The following is a 20,823-nucleotide window of genomic DNA, read 5'->3' on the forward strand; positions in this document are numbered from 1 at the left end:
TTTTCCTCTTAAAATGATCAGTTTAATTGTATTCTCTTTTTTCCCCTCTCAGACATCTGTACTTGTTAGTCTTAGACATATCTACCAAATCTTTTACCCCTTACCTCATGAATTCCATTTCTGTATTTTTATTTTGTGTTGAGATTTTTTTCCCCCATTCAACTTCCAGGATGTTAAATTCATTCTCTATAGTGATTATTCTTAGGTTGATCCACTGAATATTTAAATTTGATAGTCTTTTTTTTTTTTTAGACTTCCAGAAAGTCTTTTTATGCTTTAAATCTCCCATCTGTTTCATATATACCCAATTTACTTTTTCTTTTCTCCTTGATTGCTGAGTCTTTTAGGCATATTATTTTGCTTTGACTTCTTAAGGCTCTTTTCAATTTGGGTGGTCAAATCCAAATTATTAGGATCCCTCCACTGGCACAAATTCATATATAATAGGTGTTGCCATGGTCTCCATTCCTGTGAGTATCACACTAACCAACAGTTCTGTTAATTGGATAATGTTTTCCCAGGCTTAGGAGTAGGAGGCAACTCGTCTTATTGTAATAGTCCCCTGCAATTCCTCTGAGGCCAAGAATATAAAAACTTTAAGAGAATTGATATTTAAAATGTCATTTTAATTTATCTGTACCATTTTATTTAGACATCACTATTACAGTACTCAGCTTCAGACCTAGTTAGGTTATCAGATTAAACTGAAAAGTATACTTGTTGACAGAAGCTTTCTATTTCACAGCCTGAATAATACAAAACAAAAGAAAAACAAAACTAAGATTAGCATCAAGTAAAAGTATGAAATGGGAGTTATTTTTCTGAAAATGGCATTGAAGTGATATTACAATCTGTGATTCCATTCGTAACTCTGGAATAAAATCTGGCCTGTCATGTGATGTCACACCATTTATCTGAGCTTAAAAACAAATTTCTTTAAGTTTAGGCGATAATATAGTTGTGTAAAAGGACAGTGATATAATCAGATTGGCCAGAAACTGCAGTTAGTTAAAACACAAAAATCAACAAGAAGAAAAAGCAGCCTTTAGAGAACTCTGAAAACCAAGAACATTTTAGCTCATATCTGAGGGTAAAATAACAGTCTAGTTTCATGGAGTAATAAAGAACTCTTAGTCTACGTATGTAGTATTTATTTTTTTATTTGCATTCACAGAAAACATGTATATGATATTACTAAGGGCTATGGTGAAAAAATCATCTAAATATTAATTTATTATATAGTGATTCTTGGTTGGGAAGAGGGAGGGCCCTTTATTCATTTAAGATTCCTAGTTAGGGTCTTTAGTTTATGAAGTAACAATATTGCCATCTGCTTGTCTTTCTCCAAAGCAAATGAATCTACTCTTAAGCAACAATATAGAATACTAATTCTCTATGACCTTGTCTGTTTAACCAAGGTCCTGTCAAATGGTCTGCCGAAAGAGGTATATTTATCTAATAGAGTTTGAAGAATGTGCACTCAGTGTACTGTGTAGATATCCATATTGAATTGATTATCTTTTTTTTAGGTTTAGTTTATAAGAAGCTTAGAGGCAGATTTAAAACTCATTTTTAACCATGACATAGACTGTTCTGTTCCACATATTTCTATTTCCTCTTGTTATCCTTGACATTTTCTTTTGTTTTCTCTTCAGTTTTTCTTTCTCAGTTTTTAAAATATTATACTTCTAACTACTACAAATTTCTTCTTATACTGTAATATGATAAAATCATATAGCAGATGTCATGATATTTATCATTTGACTGTTATCTGTGATTCAGATGCTGGCTTATGGTTTCCCTTTAAAGATCTGTGGCTAAGTTCTCAGAGATTTTCATTTTAGTAAAGTCTTAGATTTAAACTTCTTGGAATGAATCGAGGCAAGCCTGTCAGTGTCACAGTTTGAATCTTTGCATATCTGTTTGTATGCTACTCTAAATGCATGTGTGTGATACCATTTACTTTAAAAGTGGAATCATACATTTCTCTTTTTACTTAATATGTCACAAATAACTTACTGTATCATTTGTGCTAACGTATCAGTACAGCTCATTTGTATAGTTACATTTTATTCTAGTTTGGTGAAACCTTCTTTTATAGACATTTAAATTGATAGTATTTTTGCCCCAGTAAACAGTACTTACAGTATCCATGCAGGTGAGTATTATTTCTGTGTAGGAAGAAGGCTGCATATAAATATTTATAGCCAGAGGGGCAGATTTTGGCAGAGATGACTGGCCACTTACCAAAAATTTATTTTTCTTTTTTCATTGTGGAGAAAGTTCCAGGAGGGTACTGGCCAAAACAGACTTCATGTTTCTGCTCCCCTTTTATCTAGATGTAGCTAGTTTACAAGTTCTTGCCAATGAAGTATTAGAGAGAGTGATATGTACTACTTCCAAAGCTGAATTACAGAAATCTGCCATGCTCTTCTGTGTTTACTTCTTCATCAGCTGGATATTGACTTTTCAGGATCAACCTTAGAAACGTCTTAGAGAGGATAATAGAGCCTCTGTCAGCTTAGGTCCCAGAATGATTGTGTGACTATACCTCGTATTTTAGATGTTCTAAGGCTATGACCTTCTCTTTGAGAGGCTGTGTGTATGTTATTAGAAATGTTTCTTCTTGTAATCTTGGAGTAATATCTTTCCCTGCTCCCTAATTGAGGACAACCAACATTTAAGTATAATGTGTGTTTCTTAAGGTGGAAGCTTAAATCATTGATTTAGAACTTCTTTTATTATAAAGTATGTGAAGCTATAAATTTCCCTCTAAGCACTGTTTTACCTGCGTTTTACAAATTTTGAAATGTTGTATTTTCATTATCATTCACTTAAAAATATTCCCTAATTACCAAAACATTTGGGGATATTTTAGGTAATGTTTTTGTTACTGATGTCTAATTTAAATCTATAATTGTCCGAGAATGTGCTCTGTGTTTCTTCCATCCTTAAGAACTCATAAAGACTTGCTTTTTGGTCTTTTGGTGACTGTTCAATGTGTACCTAAAATGAATGTGTATTCTCTAATTGTTGGTGTTGTAATTATACATGTTGATTAGGTCATGTTTATTAGCAGTGCTGTTCAAATCTTCTATATGTTTGCTATTTTTTGTTTGCGTGTTTGCTTCTTTAATCAGTCACCAATAGACATACAGTAAAAATCTCAACTGTGGTTATCGCTTTGCATATTTTTCCTTTCAGTTCAATTTTTGCTTTATGTATTTTGGGACTCTTGTTATTTGGTATATAAAAATTATAATTGTTTTATCTTTCTGATGAATTTAGCACTTTATTATTATAAAGTATGTTTTTTTTAATAATGTAAACACTGACATTTATTTATTATTTAATTTTATTTATTTATTTATTTATTTATGGCTGCATTGGGTCTTTGTTGCTGCGCGCAAACTTTCTCTAGTTGCAGGGAGCGGGGGGCTACTCTACCTTGTGATGTGTGGGCTTCTCATTGAGGTGGCTTCTCTTGTTGTGGAGCATGGGCTCTAGGTGCGGGCTTCAGTAGTCGTGGCTCGTGGGCCCTAGAGCACAGGCTCAGTAGTTGTGGCGCACGGGCTTAGTTGCTCCATGGCATGTGGGATCTTCCCAGATCAAGGCTCGAACCTGTGTCCCCTGCATTGGCAGGCAGATTCTTAACCACTGTGCCACCAGGGAAGTCCCATAAAGTATGTTTTTTTTTTTATGTTTGTAATTCCTTGTTTTGATTTCTTTGTCTGCTGTAAACATAGTCATAACAGCTTTTTTTATAGTTAATGTTTGCATGGTATACATTTTTTCTCCCTTTTAGTGCAACCTATCTGTGCTATTATATTTAAAATGTGTCTCTTGTAAATATCATGTGATTGATTTTTATTCAGTCTGGGTAGTTTTCTTTCAAGAGGAGTGTTTATTAGTCTATCTGCTTGGTTTTGTTTTAGTTTTCTTTGAGAAGTTTTTATGTTGCTTTTATTTGAAAGATACCTTTTGGCCAGATACAAAATTCTAGATGGGCAGTTTTTTCTTTTTTATTTCTTCTACCTTTATGGAGATAAAATTGACTATAAGATTGTGTTAAGTTTAAGGTGTACAGTGTGTTGATTTGATACATTTGTATGTTGCAAATACCACCATAGCTTTAACTGACATCTCCATCTCTTCACATTATTACCATTTGTTTTTTCCGGTGAGAACATTTAAGATGTACTCTTTTAGCAACATTCAAGTATATAATACAGGGCCTCTCTGGTGGTGCAGTGGTTGAGAGTCCGCCTGCCGATGCAGGGGATACGGGTTCGTGCCCCGGTCCAGGAGGATCCCATATGCCGCGGAGCGGCTGGGCCCGTGAACCATGGCTGCTGAGCCTGCGCATCTAGAGCCTGTGCTCCGCAACGGGAGAGGCCACAACAGTGAGAGGCCCGCGTACCGCAAAAAAAAAAAAAGTATATAATACAGTATTATTAGCTATAGTCACTGTTCTGTATGTTATATCTCCAGAATTTGTTAATCTTTCAACTGGAAGTTTGTACCCTTTGACCAACTTCTCACCATTTCCCTTACCCCCAAGCCCTGGTAAATACTACTCTGTGTCTGTTTCTCTCAGTTTGGCTTTTTTTCTTAGATTCCACATATAAGTGTTATCATATAGTATTTGTCTTTCTCTGACTTACTTCACCTAGTACAGTGCCTTCAAGGTTCATCCAAGTTGTTGCAAGTGGCAGGATTTCCTTCTTTCTCATGGACGAATTAGTATTCTATTGTGTATATACATATACCACATTTTCCTTATCCATTCATCTTTTAACAGACACTGAGGTTGTTTCCATATTTTGGCTATTGTGAATGCAGTGAACATGGAAGTGCAGATATTTTAATAAAATCCTGATTTTAATTCCTCTGCATATATACCCAGAAGTGGGATTTCTGGATCATATGGTAGTTATATTTTTTTAATTTTTTGAGGAACATCTGTACTGTGATGTAGTGGCTGTACCAGTTGGCATTCCCACCAACAGTGCACACCCTCACCAACACTTGTTATCTCTTATCTTTTTAATAGCTGTTCCAAACAGGTGTGACATTAATATCTCATTGTGGTTTTGATTTTCCTGATGATTAGTGATGCTGAGCGTCTTTTCACGTATTTCTTGGCCATTTGTATTCCTTCTATGGAAAACTATTCAGTTTCTCTGCCAACTTTTAAATTGGATTTTTTGCTATTAAATTTAGTGATTTATTAAATTTAATTTAATATAGAAATGCAACTGTTTTCTGTATGTTGATTTTGTATCCTGCAACTTAATAAGTTTATTTTTTCTAACAGTGTTTTGATGGAGTCTTTAAGATTTTCTGTATGGAAGGTCATACCATCTGAAAAAAAAAAGTTTTACTTCTTCCTTTTCTATTTGGATACCTTTTATTCTTGACTGATTGCTCTGGCTAGGACTTATGTTGACTAGGAGTGATGAGAGTGTTTGTTCACTCTGGTCTTTCCTGATCTCAGAGAAAATCTTTTCAGCCTTACACTATTGAGTAATGTTGGCTGTGGGTGTTATATATGGCCTTTATTGTGTTGAGGTTTGTTCCTTCTATACCCAGTTTGTTTTAGAGTTTTTATCATGAATGAATACTGTATTGTGTCAGAAGCTTTTCCTGCACTTATTGATATGATCATGCAGTTTTTATCTTTTATTCTATTAATGTGGTGTATCACATTTATTTTTGCATCTTGAACCATCCTTGCATCACAGGACTAAATCCTGCTCATTCATGGTATATGATCCTATTAATGCATCGTCGAATTTGATTTGCTAATATTTGTTGAGGATTTTTGCATCTGTGTTTATCAGGAATATTGGCCTTTTCTTGTGGCATTTTTTATCTGGTTTTGGTATCAGGATAGTACTGGCCTCATAAAATGTGTTTGGAAGACTTCCACTCTCTTCCTTTTTTTGAAAGAGTTTGAGAAGGACTGGCATTAATTCTTAGAATGTTTGTTAGAAGTCACCAGTGAAGCCTTCTGGTCCTGGACTTTTGTTTGTTGGGAGGTTTTTAATTACTGATTCAAAATCCTTGCTAGTAATTGGTCAGTTTAGATTTTCCATTTCATCGTGATATAGTATTACTAGGTTGTATGTTTCTAGGAATTTACTCATTTTTTTTCCTAGGTTGTCCGATTTGTTGGCATATGATTGTTCATAGTAGTCTCTTATGACCCTTCGCATTTTTGTGGAATCAATTTTAACATCTTTTTCATTTCTGATTTCATTTTTTTGAGTTCTCTTTTTTTCTTGGTGAGTCTAGGTAGAGGTTTGTCAATTTTGTTTATTTTTTCAAAGAACCAGCTTTTAGTTTCATTGATCTTTTTTCTTGGCTTTTTAGTGTCTATTTCATTTATTTCTGCTCTAATCTTTATTATTTCCTTCCTGCCACTAACTTTGGGCTTCATTTGTTCTTTTTTTTTTTTTTTTTTTCAAGTTCCTTGAGGTGTAAAGTTAGGTTGTTTATTTGAGATTTTTCTTGTTTCTTGAGGTAGGTATTTATCACAGTGAACTTCTCTCTTAGAACTGCTTTTGCTGCATCCCATAAATTTTGGTATGTTACATTGCCATTTTCATTTCTTGCAAGGGAAGAAGAAAGGAATAGAGATGAACTACAAAAACAGCTTGAAAACAATTAACAAAACGGCAATAAGCACATACCTATCAACAGTTACTTTAAATGTAAATTCACTAAGTTCTCTAATCAAAAGATACAGAATGGTCGAATGGGTAAATAAATAATAAATACATTCTGTATTGAATTCTTCACTACAGTCATTGTGTTCTTGTTTCAGAATTTCTGTTTGGTTCTTTCTTTTGTTTTCTGTCTCTTTGTTGAACTTCTCATTTTGTTCTTGTCTTTTTTTCCCTGATACATTAATCTTTTATATGTGTTCTCTTATAGCTCTCTGACTATCTGCAGAACAATTATTTTGAATTCTTTGTCAGGCAATTCCTAGATCTTCGTTTCTTTGGGCCAGTTACTATAGGCTTACTGTATTGTTTGTTAGAGATATATTTCCCAAATTCTTCGTAATCCCTATTGCTTTGTTTTCCTGTTCATGCATCTGAAGAAGCTGTTACCTCTTCCAGACTTTATAGACTGAATTTGATAAGGGGAGGCCTTTTACCTGTGGGTGAGAGGACACTGGATCATGCTGTGACACTGGGTATAGTGATGCAGGGTGGCAAATGTGGGGGCATGTGGCAGCTTGGTTCCATGTGGGCATGATGTGTCTTTAGCTCAGGCCACTGGGGTCCACACCACTGACAACTGTGTGGTTCTTGATAAGCACTGTGGGGGATCTACAGTAGTTCTAAGCAATGCCTCTAGATTTGTCAGCTAGGGACCAAGGCAGGCTGTGGTAGAGGCCAGTCACAGGCACCCTTGTAGTGATGAGGGCCACTGCAGAGAGCAAGGATTGGGGCCAACTCTGGTCTCATTGGCTGAAGTGGAGTCCCTAGCCATCAGCTTCCTCTCCTATGGTTTTTTACATTCTCCCCACAGGTGTGCACACTGCATTGGAGGCTGGTGGTGGGCATTGGGCAGGGGTATGCAGTGCACAGCTTGGAGTGGCTAACTTTAGGTGGGCATGCTGGTGCTGGCCAGTGACAGGAGGCAGGACCTCATCTGGGCCCACAAGAAGCTGTGGGGTGCCTTGGTTTTAGGTGGCGCTCACTGGTGGCTGCATATCCCTCCCTTCCGCCACATGCATGCTCATTGCAGTGGAGGCCAATGATGGATGTCAGGCTGGTAGTGCACAGTTGGAGGGGCAATCCTGAGCATGGGCACAGTGGTGGGGTTCAGTGTGGGTGGGTGGTGTTAGGCTGGTATCTTGCATTTGTGCAGCTGCATCAGCCCTAGTTGGCTGCAAGTGTGGCTCCATGGCTCTGCTGTGGGTGGATAGGGATTCAGGTGGCTCGCGTATTATACTCTCACAGCTGTAGAGAGCTATAATGTATATATTCTCTCTCTCTTTCTCTTTCTGTATTTATTTATAGAAGAGCATATAGTGGCTTATAGTGTAGGTCTTGGTATTGGTGGGGGAAGGGTGCAGAGAGGGACTCAGGAAATTGGCATCAGTGAACACAAACACAAATGCCTGTGGGGGAAAAGCTGGCAACATCTGTGGGGGTCTGCAGTGTCCTTTGGCTTCCTCGTTGGTGAAATTTGCTGAGTTTGTCTGAAGAGCAGGTCTCTGTGAACTGTGATCCCTCTGGCAGCTTGTCTGCTAATAATAGCTTGTGCTTTTATTCCTTCTTCCTAGCCAGCTCAGTACATCTCAGGTTTGCTGGTCTAGGCGGGGCGAAACCAAAGCAGGACCACTGTACATTGCACTGTGAAGCTGGAGAAGCTGGTCAGTCACCCCACACTTCTTTTCTTGGCAAGAGGAACTCTTTCTAACTGGAAAGTTCCTTCTGAGCGCTGAACAGTGCCAGTTTGGGGAATGGGATGATGCAGACAAAATGGAGTTACCTTCCTTTTCTTCTAATGTGATTATTCTCAGTTTTGTTGTTCTTAAAACTTCATAAGTGGACTCTAGAGGTCTCCTGGATCTGGTTTTGTTCTTGGATGGCTGTTCAGACGTTGATTTTTATGGGACAGTTGAGAAGCTGGGTTTTCTCCCCAACTGATGGACAATTTTTTCTTTCTTTCTTTAAATATGTCATCCCATTATCCACTGGCTTTTATTATTTTTAATGAGAAGTGTGCCATATATCTTATCCTTTTGTCTCCTGTATGTACCCTATGGATGCTTTAAATGTTTTCCTCTTTATTGAAGATTCCCAGCTATTTAGTTTTGATGTACCTTCTGTAGTTTTTTGTTTTATCCTCTTCTTTTCCCCATCAGCCAAGGCCCTGTATTTTATGACAGGTTGTATCATCCATCCACCTATGCCCATACTTGGCAGTGCCTCTAACACTCATCAGTCTCTGCCAGTCTAAGAAGGGCATATCTCTCTGGAGTTAGTTGTTTAGATTCCTTTGCCCGTACACGTCTCTGATAGCTTTTAAAAGGTTTAACTTTGTTTCCTTCCAGGTGAATAACCAATTATATCAGTATTATTTATTAAATAAACCACGCTTTTCCATCTGAAATTGAAATATCTCATTGTTATAGCTTGTTTTAAATATACCTGGATCTTTTTCTGTGCTCTACTGTCTTGTATTACTTTTCTAGGCCTACATTACTTTCAACCTATATTATTTTCAGTATTTTTGATTGTTTTAATATTTCTCATGCAAGTCCCTCCTCATTGGTCTTATTTATTCAGAATGTTTTGGGCTCTTCATATATAACTGGTGGGATTATAAATTAATATTTGTGCTTTGGGAGCTAAAGAAAAATTTGGTCACCATGTTCAGAGTGCGTCCACAATGCTGGGCCCCATATAGAAGTGGGGAAATGGCTTCCTTCTCTGCTTTGTGCCATACTGCATTACCTGGGTCACAAAGCATTTCTGCTTTGCTCCTGAGTCTCAAAGTCACTGTTAACCTGCTCTATCCATTCTTAGGCCTCACCACCATTTTTAGCCAAGAGGACCTGAACACATTATGCAACAGAGGTGAACCCTGAACAGATACCATGCCGTTCTTTCTTTTTCTTTTTAGCCTTTCTTTATACTTTTAAAACAAAATCTTCCAGACACTAATGTGATGAGACAGAGAAACAGTGTTTATACATCAGCAGTTAATAATAAAGTCTTCCCTTTCATATTAGAGAAGGAAATACGATTGCTCCTCAGTAGAAGAGATCATTAAAGACGGGAAAGGGGTACGCTCCAGCAGAATGGGTTAAAATAAAAGGGCTGACAACACCTGGTATTGGTGAGGATGTGGAGCACCTAATATCATACATTGCTGGAGGATGTATAATTTAATACATCTGTTTTGGAAAATTGGATGACATTGTGTACTGGCCCTCAATATATATGTATTCTGTTTGTTTGTAAGTCTGCTACTAGGTGTATATACAGCAGAAGAAATGTTTATGTCAAACAGTGTGTACAGGTGTGTTCGTAACAATTTTATTTGTGATAGCCCTAAAATGGAAACGACTCTCATGTACATCAGTAGTAAAATGGGTTATAAAATATGCTATATTAATACAATGAAATACTATCCAGCAGTACAAACAAGGAATTACTGATAACACATAATATAACATGACTGAATCTCACTGGTAAAACATTGACTGGAAGAAATCAAACACAAAGCACAGTATTATATGAATTTCAAAAACATATCTACTGTAAAGGAATAAATAGTTAAACTATTGACATTTGTGATGGTTACTGCCTGGAAGGGAACATGAGGCAGCCTGTTTCAGTTCTGGAAATTTTTTAATATTTTCATTTTGGTTATGGTTATACAGGTGTATGTATATGTAAACTTTCATCGAGGAGTAACTTAAGATTTATGCATTTACTGTATATAATTATACCTAAGTACAAAACTAAAAATTTATTTAAAATTTTTTTTAAAAATTATTTTTATTGGTTTCCTGTGCTTTCCCCACCTCCCACCCCCAGAAAGACCCGCAGCAATTCTGCCTGGTAGTATGCTAAGTGGATTCACATTAAATTTATGTAGCAATTTGGAAAGACTTTATTGATACAGCACTAAACCTTTTTTTTTAAAAAATTCAAAATTCAGGGCTTCCCTGGTGGCGCAGTGGTTGAGAGTCCGCCTGCCGATGCAGGAGACGCGGGTTCGTGCCCCGGTCTGGGAGGATTCCACATGCCGCGGAGCGGCTGGGCCCGTGATCCTGTGGCCGCTGAGCCTGCGAGTCTGGAGCCTGTGCTCCGCAATGGGAGAGGCCGCAGCAGTGAGAGGCCCGCGTACTGCAAAAAAAAAATTAAAAAAAAAAAAAAATTCAAAATTCAGTATACAACTTATTTAGGTCATTTTCTATATCCTGTAAGTTTTTTATAATTTTCATCATTAAAATTTATACAGTCTTTGAGTTTGTTTTTAGATGAGTTTCATTGTGAACAGCCTTCTCAATCTATTTATATTTCTTATATATTGCCAATATTAAAATTTTATTTTGTACATTTATCTTTTGTCAGTTGTCTTGTCAAATTTTTTTATTAATCTTTCAAGTCAGTTTGGTAGAGACTCAAATTTTATCAACTATAGGAAAGGAGAATTGTGTTTACTGATATTTTACTAATTTTTGCACAAACTAAAAACTTATAAAATCTGTGTTGAATGCTTAGGGATGCATCCTTGCCTCATTCTTTTTTAGAGCTGAAAAGTGTTAAGGATTTCAACAACAAATATGTCGTAGTCTTTGTTTTTATGTTGTTTACCAACATATCACATAACACTAGGTTTTCTAGACATTTTTTATTAAGCTTGGCTGCAGGATTTTTATCAGATACCTTTTTGAGATCTAGTATTAAAATCATTTATTTTTCTTCTTTACATTGTTGATAAATTGAATTTTTTGAGTTCCTAATATTGAGTCATCCTTGTATTTCTGGGAAAAAAATGTATTTTATTATATATGGTGTGTATTCTTTTTATTCTCTGTTGGGTTTTCTGATACTCAGAAAGCTTATATCTATGTATAAGTGAAGTTACTTTTTGTGTTATTTTCACAATATGGTTTGAATATTAGTATCTATAGTTGTTTAATAATTATTGGACTTAATGTGACTGGTAAAGTCAGGCTTATATTGTGCTCTATTTTGCACAAATTTCTGAAACTTAGTAATTTACCTTTGAATCGCCTTTCAACATGAGGGAATCTCTACTTTTATTTGGCTACAGAGATAATTTTAGGTAAGTAGTTTTCTTGTTTAAATAGATACACGTGGAAAAACAGGAATTTTTTGAAAATTTATTTGCTATAATATACATTTTTTAATTTTTAATTTTATGTTTTTTTTCCCCCACAGTCTGTGGTCGATGACTGGATTGAATCATATAAACAAGACAGGGACATCGCACTTCTGGATTTAATCAACTTTTTTATCCAGTGTTCAGGATGTCGAGGTATAGAATGTTGGAATAAATGATGTACATTAAGACTGTCAGTCCAGCAGTGTTGAATTTACTTTACCTTGTGTTAGTCATTTTATAATTCATCCTGGAATTACGTGCTCATCTTTTTCTGATAAAATTATTTTTATTTAAGTATATTTCTCTTTTTCTTCTGGTTCAGTTTTACTCAACAGACTTATGAATTTTTTAATATTTTGAAGGAAATCTCAAATTAATGAATTGGCTTTTTAGATCATGAGATTTTATAATTAATATTTACTGATATTATTTGTATCTGTGTTCCATATTATAAACTGTGCTAGTTGCTAAAATTCATTATTTTGAGTCCTCATGTTATAGATGAAATGCTTGAAGCTTAAATAATTCAAGGTAACATAAGTATGAAAATCATTTTTCTTAAGTTTACAGTCATTCGGAATCCATAGACCATTTGTTAAAAGTAAAGTTTTATTTTTATCATATTAATAGATAACTGATAGATACTTTTCTTCTCTAGAATAAATATTAACAGGTTAAATGTGCTACATGGGGAAAATCAGTTGGTAAACACCGTTCTTTACTTATTAATACAGAAAGAATGGTTGTCTTTTTTTTTTTTTTTTGCGGTATGCGGGCCTCTCCCTGTTGTGGCCTCTCCCGTTGTGGAGCACAGGCTCTGGACGCGCAGGCTCAGCAGCCATGGCTCACGGGCCCAGCCGCTCCACGGCATGTGGCATCTTCCCAGACCGGGGCCCGAACCCGTCACCCCTGCATCGGCAGGTGGACTCTCAGCCACTGCGCCACCAGGGAAGCCCAGAATGGTTGTCTTTTATTGAGATCACTGACCAAATTGATTTCTTGAAGGTTTTCTTATTTCTGACTAAGTTATCACTCACCATATTGACATAAGAAGTTTATCAAATATTTACAGAGGACCTAAGTTATACTAAGCACTGTTCCAAAGTATACAGATATTATCAAGACAGCCTCTGCCCCAGTATTAAGAGTAAGTTTAATTTTTTTTTTTTTTTGCGGTATGTGGGCCTCGCGCTGTTGTGGCCTCTCCCGTTGCGGAGCACAGGCTCTGGACGCGCAGGCTCAACGGCCATGGCTCACGGGCCCAGCCGCTCCGCGGCATGTGGGATCTTCCCGGACCGGGGCACGAACCCGTGTCCCCTGCATCGGCAGGCAGGCTCTGAACCACTGCGCCACCAGGGAAGCCCAAGAGTAAGTTTAATTTTTAAAGAAGGCTTTATCGCAAAGAAAAAGAGGGAAATATACCAATAGTTTACTGAAGTGCTCAGTGCCATGAAAGTAATAATAATAAAACTGGTTACAGTTTAATGACTAGTATGTGCCAAGTTGTGTGCTTTACATACATTAGCTCATTTAATATTGGTTTGACACTTCTATCAGTCAGCTGTGATTTTTATTCTGTAGTTCAGGAAAGTGAGAATACAGGGTTTAGGTTAGTGTTTGGACATCATACAGTTTGTAAGTGCCAAATTCACTGTTTAGATTCAGGCTTGTCTCAATCTGAAGTCTGTATGTCTAACCAGAGGGCAGTGTGGGAATAACAAGGAGGGGCTTCTGATCCAACTTAGGCTGTGTGTTTCTATGTATGTGTGAATGTGGGGATATTTGTGAGAAAATGCATCTCAGAGGAAGAAACTCTACCCTGGGACTGAGGTTGAGTAAGAGAAAATTAAGGAGGAGGAGAAAGGCCAAAGTTAACAGATTGTGTAAAAATTCCGGAAGACAAGAAAATACAGCACACTCTAGGACATGAAGAGAGTTTATGGCTGAATCCTAGAGCATAGAGACAGGTGAGGATTGGCAAGAGATTAGTTTATTTGAAGGAAAGTGAGTTTGTTAATTTTACAGTCTTAAAATGGGAAAGGCAAGCACTGAGTGATGTGCTTTACATATGTTATCTTGTCTAAACTGTGTAGTTGTCCTGTTAGATTGAGTTTTGATTTTAAAACAACTGGTAGTCTTAAAAATCTTTCCTTTTGTAATTCATTCCCATGGTTCAAAAAACCAAAAAAAAAAAAAAGAGAGAGAGATATGTAAAGCAAATACCACTTCTTGCCTTCCTGTCTATGTCCACAGAGTTAATTGCTCTTAACTACTTTGTTGTATATTCATCTGTCTATATAAATAGGAAATATATGCTCTTTCCGCTCCCCCCCACCAAAGATACTGGTGTATAGAGAGCTTTCTTGGTTTCCTTCCTTCCCTCCCTTCTCCCCTCCCCTCCCCTCCCCTCCACTCCCTTCTTTTCCAGCATCATAGCATTCATTTCTTTGTGTGTATGTACAACAATTTATTTAACTAGTCTTCTATTAACAGACCATTGCATTATCTGTAGTCTTTTGCTGTTACAGTGAGTAATTTTGTGCGTACCTTACTTGCTCCTGCTGGAAGAATGTCTGTAGGTTAATATATTTGTAATTATATTAGATATTGCCAAATTTCCTGATACGGGAATTATACCCATTTTTACTCCTGTCAGTAATATATGAAAATGTCTGTTTCTTCTTGGTCTTTTCAACAAAGCGTTTTTATCAAATTTTTGTATTGCTCTTAGGAATGATTTAAAAATATGTCAGTATGATATTTTTAAATTGAGGTGAAATTCACTTAAACAATTAACAACCATTTTAAAGTGGGCAGTTCAGTAGTTTTTAGCACATTAACAGTGTTGTGCAGCCACCTCTCTCTAGTATCAAAACTTTCCTTTTTATCACCCCAGAAGAATACCTAATATTCATTACATAGTCGTTCCTCATTCCCTTCTTCCCTGCAACCCTTGGCAACCACTGATCTGCTTTCTACTCCTATGGATTTGCCTGTTTTAGTCATTTTATGTAAAAGGAATTGTCCAATATGTGACCTTTTGTTTCTGATGTCTTTCATTTATCATAATGTCTTCGAGGTTTATCCAAGTAGTAGCATGTATTGATAATTTATTTCATTTTATGTATATGTTAACAATTTGTTTATCCATTCATCTGTCAATGGACATTGGGTTGTTTTCACTTTTTGGTTGCTGTGAATATTGCTGTGAACATTCGTGGACAGATATCTTCTTGAGTACTTATTTTTTAATTCTTTGGTGTAAATACCTAGGAGTGAAATTGCTGGATCATATGGTAATTCTATTTTAACTTTTTGAGGAACTGCCAAACTGTTTTCACAGCAGCTGCACCATCTTAAATTCCAGAAATGTATGAAGATTCTTATTTCTCCACATCCTCTAAAACACTTTTATTTTCCGATTTTTAAATTTTACTGACCTAGGGGGTATGAAGTGATATCTTATTATGGTTTTGATTTGCATTTTCTTAATCACCAGTGATCTTGAGCATCTTTTCATGTACTTTTGGCAATTTGTATATCTTTCTTGAACAAATGTGTATTGGATCCTGTGCTTATTTTAAAATTAGATGGTTTTTATTTTTGTTGTGAGTTATTAGAGAACTTTATATATTCTGGATATTAAACCCTTATCAGACATACAACATGCAACTGTTTATAACTTGCAGCTATTGGCTTCCCGCTCTGTAGGTTGTCTCTTCACTTTCTTAAAGATATTCTTTGATGAACAAAAGTTTTAAATTTTTATGAAGTCCAACTTACCTATTTTTTCATTTTTTTGCTCATGCTTGTGGTGTCAAGTCTAAGAATTCATTGCAAATTCTAAGAGCCTGAATATTTATCTCTATGTTTTCTTCTGATAGTTTTATCATTTTAGATCTTATATGTAGGTCATTGATCCATGGTTAATTTTTGTATTTGGATGATTTAATTTGTATTTCTCTTACAAGTGTGGCTTAAGAGCCATTTCTGTTTCTTTGTCTTGAATTCTCTGTTCTTATCCCTTGCCACTTCCTTTCAGCTGTTTTCATAGTTCCTGAAAAAACATTTGACAAAATGGATTTTAAAACATTCTAATAAAACAGACATAGACGCATATTTTCTTAATATGTTTAAGAGAGAAAACTTACTGTCTCTCACATCAGTGCAGTATAGTAAAAATCTAAAATAAACCCAAGTACCTGCGAAACTGTGGTAAGCAGATATTGAAACATATGAAAGAAGAGAACTACAAAATACAGCTACACCAAGATACCATTTTCACCTATCAGATTGATAAAACTTAAAAGTTATAACAACACTCTGTTTTTTAGGCTGTGAGGAAACAGACACTATTACATTGTTTGTTGGAAGACAAATTGATACAATTCTCATGGAAAGAAATTTGACATTATCTACCAAAATTACATATGTTTTTATCTTTTGACCTAGCCATCCTGTTTCTGGAATTTTGCCATGAAGATATACCTCCAGTTTTATGAAAACATTCACAGGGTTACTCAATACCATATTGTTTGTACTTGTAAAATATTGGAAACAACCTAAATGCTGAGATATAGGACAGTGATTGAATAAACTGTGGTACAACTTATACAATGGATTTTTTTTGTCATTGCAAAAAATTATGAGGAAGATCTCTGTGGACTAATGCAGGGAGATTTTCAGGATACATTTTTTAAGTGCAAAGTGCAAAAGAGTGTCTAAAAGTATTCGAGTTTTTTTTAGAAGAAAGAAAGGGAAATAATAGAATATACACATGTATCTGGTCACTTGACCAAAAAGAAACAAAAAAGATAAGATAGAATGATTGGCTACCCGTTGGGTGTGTGTGTATGTAAATGAAGTGGAAAGCTTAGAGGGAATTGAGGTAAAGGGATGATACTGGAATATACTTTTTGAATAGTCTTGACCTTGGAGTTATCTTCATGTTTCACATACTCAGAAAGAAAAAAAAAGAAAAATCAATAAAGATGGAGGGAAAATCCTAAAACTGGATGCTATCAGAACAGATGAACCAGGCCATGCCATAGCATAAATAACATAACCACACTGACGAGTGTAAAAAGTATAAACTAAAGTAAATTTTGAACTCAGTGCTCACACTGTAAAACTAGTGGGGGAAAGTGAAGAACACAGTATTTACCTCCTCAAATTGTCTGCTTACAAGATATCTATTATGGGTAAAATGGTATTGATACTTTACCTGTACAGACTTGGTAGACACCACCATAAACAAATGATGAAAGCGAACACTGCCAGTTATAGAACTAGTTAATAGCATGTACTTCGTGTTATGCACCTAGAAGAACTCAACCTCACTTTTGTAGTATTCTTGCCAAAAGTTCAGAGTCTGAATCTACTCATGAGGAAACGTTGGACGAGCTCAAATTGAGATATATTTTTCACAATAACTATACTGTACTCTTTAGAAGTGTCAGTGTCATGAAATACAAAGAAATGACTAGAGAACTGTTCCAGATTGGATACTAAAGGAAGTGAATGCGTTGCACGATCTTAGATTTTTTTTTGGTAAAAAGAACATTGAGACAAATACTGAAATCCGAAATCAGTTCTGTGGGTTTGAACATAAATTGTTAATTTCATCATTCTGATCATTGTACTGTAGTTGTATAAGAGTTTTGTTTTTGGGGGGAAATATACACAGGAGTATTGATTAATAAAGGGATATGTAAAGAGTGAAAGAAGGATAAAACAAATGTTTACATCTGAGAATTTGGTGGATATTCAGAAATCCCTTGTACTTTTCTTACAACTTTTCTGTAGTCTGTAAAGTAGAAAATGGAAGGAAAAAAAGCCTTTTAACCCCAAAGCCAACATAATGCTCAAGGGAAACTAGTAGAGTCATTTTCACTGAAGTGAAACAAGGCATGGATGTCCACCCTCACAACTCCTTTTTAATATTGGCAATATAAGCTGACACATTTGGATAATAAAATGAAGTAAGATTACTATTTGGGAGTAATATTGAAAGTTGAGAAATTTCAAGAGAAACAGTTTACAAAACTAATAAAGGCAATATAATAATTCTGAAAGAGGGAGATCAAAATGGCAGAATATGAGGACACTGAGCTCCCTTCTCCCCATGAACACCTCAGAAATACAGTACATGTGTACCTACTGTCGTTGAAACAAAATGTAGGCTGGGAGAAAGGCTTTTCTATAACCAAGACTAAAGAAAGAGCCACATGGAGTTGGATAGGAAGGGAGGAGAAATGATCAGGTCTGGACTTGCGCCCTAGTGAGGAGAGAATGTCAGATGCTCAGGGATCAGGGGAATAAGAGGTTTGAACCACATACTGGTCTAGAGCTGGCTCTGACCTGGCCTTACTTCTGAACAGGGCAATTGTGTTCCAGGACTGGATGGCTTCACAGGGGAATTCTACCAAACATATGAAGAATAGCTACTACCTATCCTTCTCAAACTTTTCCAAAAAACTGAAGAGGAGGGAACATTCCCAAATTCATTCTACAAGACCACTATCACTCAGATACCAAAACCAGACAAAGACTACCAAAAAAAAAAAAAAAAAAGAAATTACAGACCAATGTCTTTGATGCATATAGCTGCAGAAAACCTCAAGAAAATATTAGTAAACCAGGGCTCCCCGGGTGGCGCAGTGGTTGAGAGTCTGCCTGCCAATGCAGGGGACACAGCTTCGTGCCTCGGTCTGGGAAGATCCCACATGCTGTGGAGTGGCTGGGCCTGTGAGCCATGGCCGCTGAGCCTGCGCATCCGGAGCCTGTGCTCCTCAACGGGAGAGGCCACAGCAGTGAGAGGCCCGCGTACCACAAAAAAAAAAAAAAATTAGTAAGCCAAATTCAGCAATATATAAAAAGGACCATACACCATGATCAAGTTGGGTTTAATATAGGGACACAAGGATGGTTCAACATTTGTAAATCAATCAGTGTGATATGCCACATTCACAAAAAATAAAAATCACACAATCATTTCAATTGACAAAATTCAGCATTCATTTGTGATAAAAACTCTCATCAAAGTTGGTATAGAGGAAACATGGCAACATAATAAAGTCTGTTTCTGACAAACTCATAGCTAACATCATACTCAATAGTGGAAACCTGAAAGCTTTTCTTTTAAAATCAGGAATAAGACAAGTATGCCCACTCTCACCACTTCTATTTAACATAGTATTGGAAGTCTTAGTCACAGTGATCAGAGAAGAAAAAGAAATAAAGGAATCCAGATTTGAAGGGAAGAAATAAAACTGTCACTATTTGCAGATGATGTGATACTATATATGGAAAACCCTGAAGTCTCCACCAAAATATTGTTAGAACTAATAAATGAATTTAGTAACATTACAGGATACAAGATTAATATACAGAAATTTGATGCTTTTCTAAACACTAGTAATGAACTGTCAGAGAAGAAAACAATTCCATTTAAAATCTCATTGAAAAGAATAAAATGCCTAGGAATAAACTTAACTAAGGAGGTGGAAAATCTATACTCATAAAACATTGTTGAAGGAAACTAAAGATGATACAGAAAACCAGACATCCCATGTTCATAGATTGAAAGGATAGATACTGTTAAAATGTCCGTAATACTCAAAGCTATCTACAGATTTACTAGAATCCATATGAAAATGCCCGTGACGATTTTTACAGAATAAGAATAATTCTAAAAAGTATATGGAACCACAGAAGACCTTTAATGGCCAAAGCAATCTTTTTTTTTTTTTTTTTTTTTTTTCTTTTTGCGGTATGCGGGCCTCTCACTGTTGTGGCCTCTCCCGTCGCGGAGCACAGGCTCCGGACGCGCAGGCCCAGCGGCCATGGCTCACGGGCCCAGCCGCTCCGCGGCATATGGGATCCTCCCAGACCGGGGCACGAACCCGTATCCCCTGCATCGGCAGGCGGACTCTCAACCACTGCGCCACCAGGGAGGCCCGGCCAAAGCAAACTTGATTAAAAAGATTAAAGCTGGAGGAATCTTGCTCCCAGGTTTCAGACTATGCTACAAAGCTGTGGTAATCAAAACAGTATGGTACTGGCACAAAAACAGACAGATAGATCACTGGAACAGAATAGAGACCAGAAAGAAACCGACCCACATGTGGTCAATTAATCTACAGCAAAGGAAGCAAGAATATATAATAGGAAAAAGACAGTCTCTTCAAAAAGTAGTGCTGGGAAAACTGGACTGATACATGCAGAAGAATCAAACTGGACTGCTTTCTCACACCATATACAGAAACAAACTCAAAATGGATTAAACACTTAAATGTTAAGACCTGAAACCATAAAACTTCTGGAAGAAGTCACAGTCCTCTCTTTGACGTCAGTCTTAGTAATATTTTTTTGGATGTTTCTCTTCAGGCAAGGGAAACTAAAAGCAAAAATAAACAAATGGGACTACATCAAATTTAAAAACTTTTGCACAACAAAGGAAACTGTCAACAAAATGAAAAGGATGCCTACTGAATGGGAGAAATACTTGCAAATAATATATTTGACAAGGGGTTAATATCCAAACTACATAAAGAACTCATAAAACTCAACATTGAAGAAACAAACAATCCAATTAAAATTGGACAGAGGACCTGAGTAGGCATGTTTGCAAAGAAGACTTACAGATGGCCAACAGCCACATGAAAAGATGCTCAGCATCACTAATCATCATGGAAATGCCAATCAAAAGCACAGTGAGATATCACTGAACACCTGTCAGAATGGTTATCATTAAAAAGACCCACATCCATGGGAATGTACTTTGGTGTAGCCATTATGGAAAACTGTATGCAGATTCTTCAAAAAAGTGAAAATAGAACTACCATATGACTTAGCAATTCTACTCCTGGGTATATGTCCGAAGAAAATGAAAACACTATTTTAAAAAGATATATGTACCCCAGTGTTCACAGCAGC

General features: G+C 36.3%; 1 protein-coding gene across 1 annotated transcript in view; it reads left to right on the top strand.

The window, feature by feature from the left end:
• The window catches only part of STAG1 (STAG1 cohesin complex component), a 449,323-nt gene that overhangs the window by 175,771 nt on the left and 252,729 nt on the right, over window positions 1-20,823 (top strand). The window contains exon 5 of the mRNA XM_081234436.1: window positions 11,943-12,039. Coding sequence (XP_081090562.1) covers window positions 11,943-12,039 — 97 coding nt within the window. The remainder of the gene's footprint in view (window positions 1-11,942; window positions 12,040-20,823) is intronic.

The sequence above is a fragment of the Mesoplodon bidens genome (assembly GCF_964165515.1).
Source record: "Mesoplodon bidens genome assembly, chromosome: 5".
In the NCBI taxonomy this organism is placed as follows: Eukaryota; Metazoa; Chordata; class Mammalia; order Artiodactyla; family Ziphiidae; genus Mesoplodon; species Mesoplodon bidens.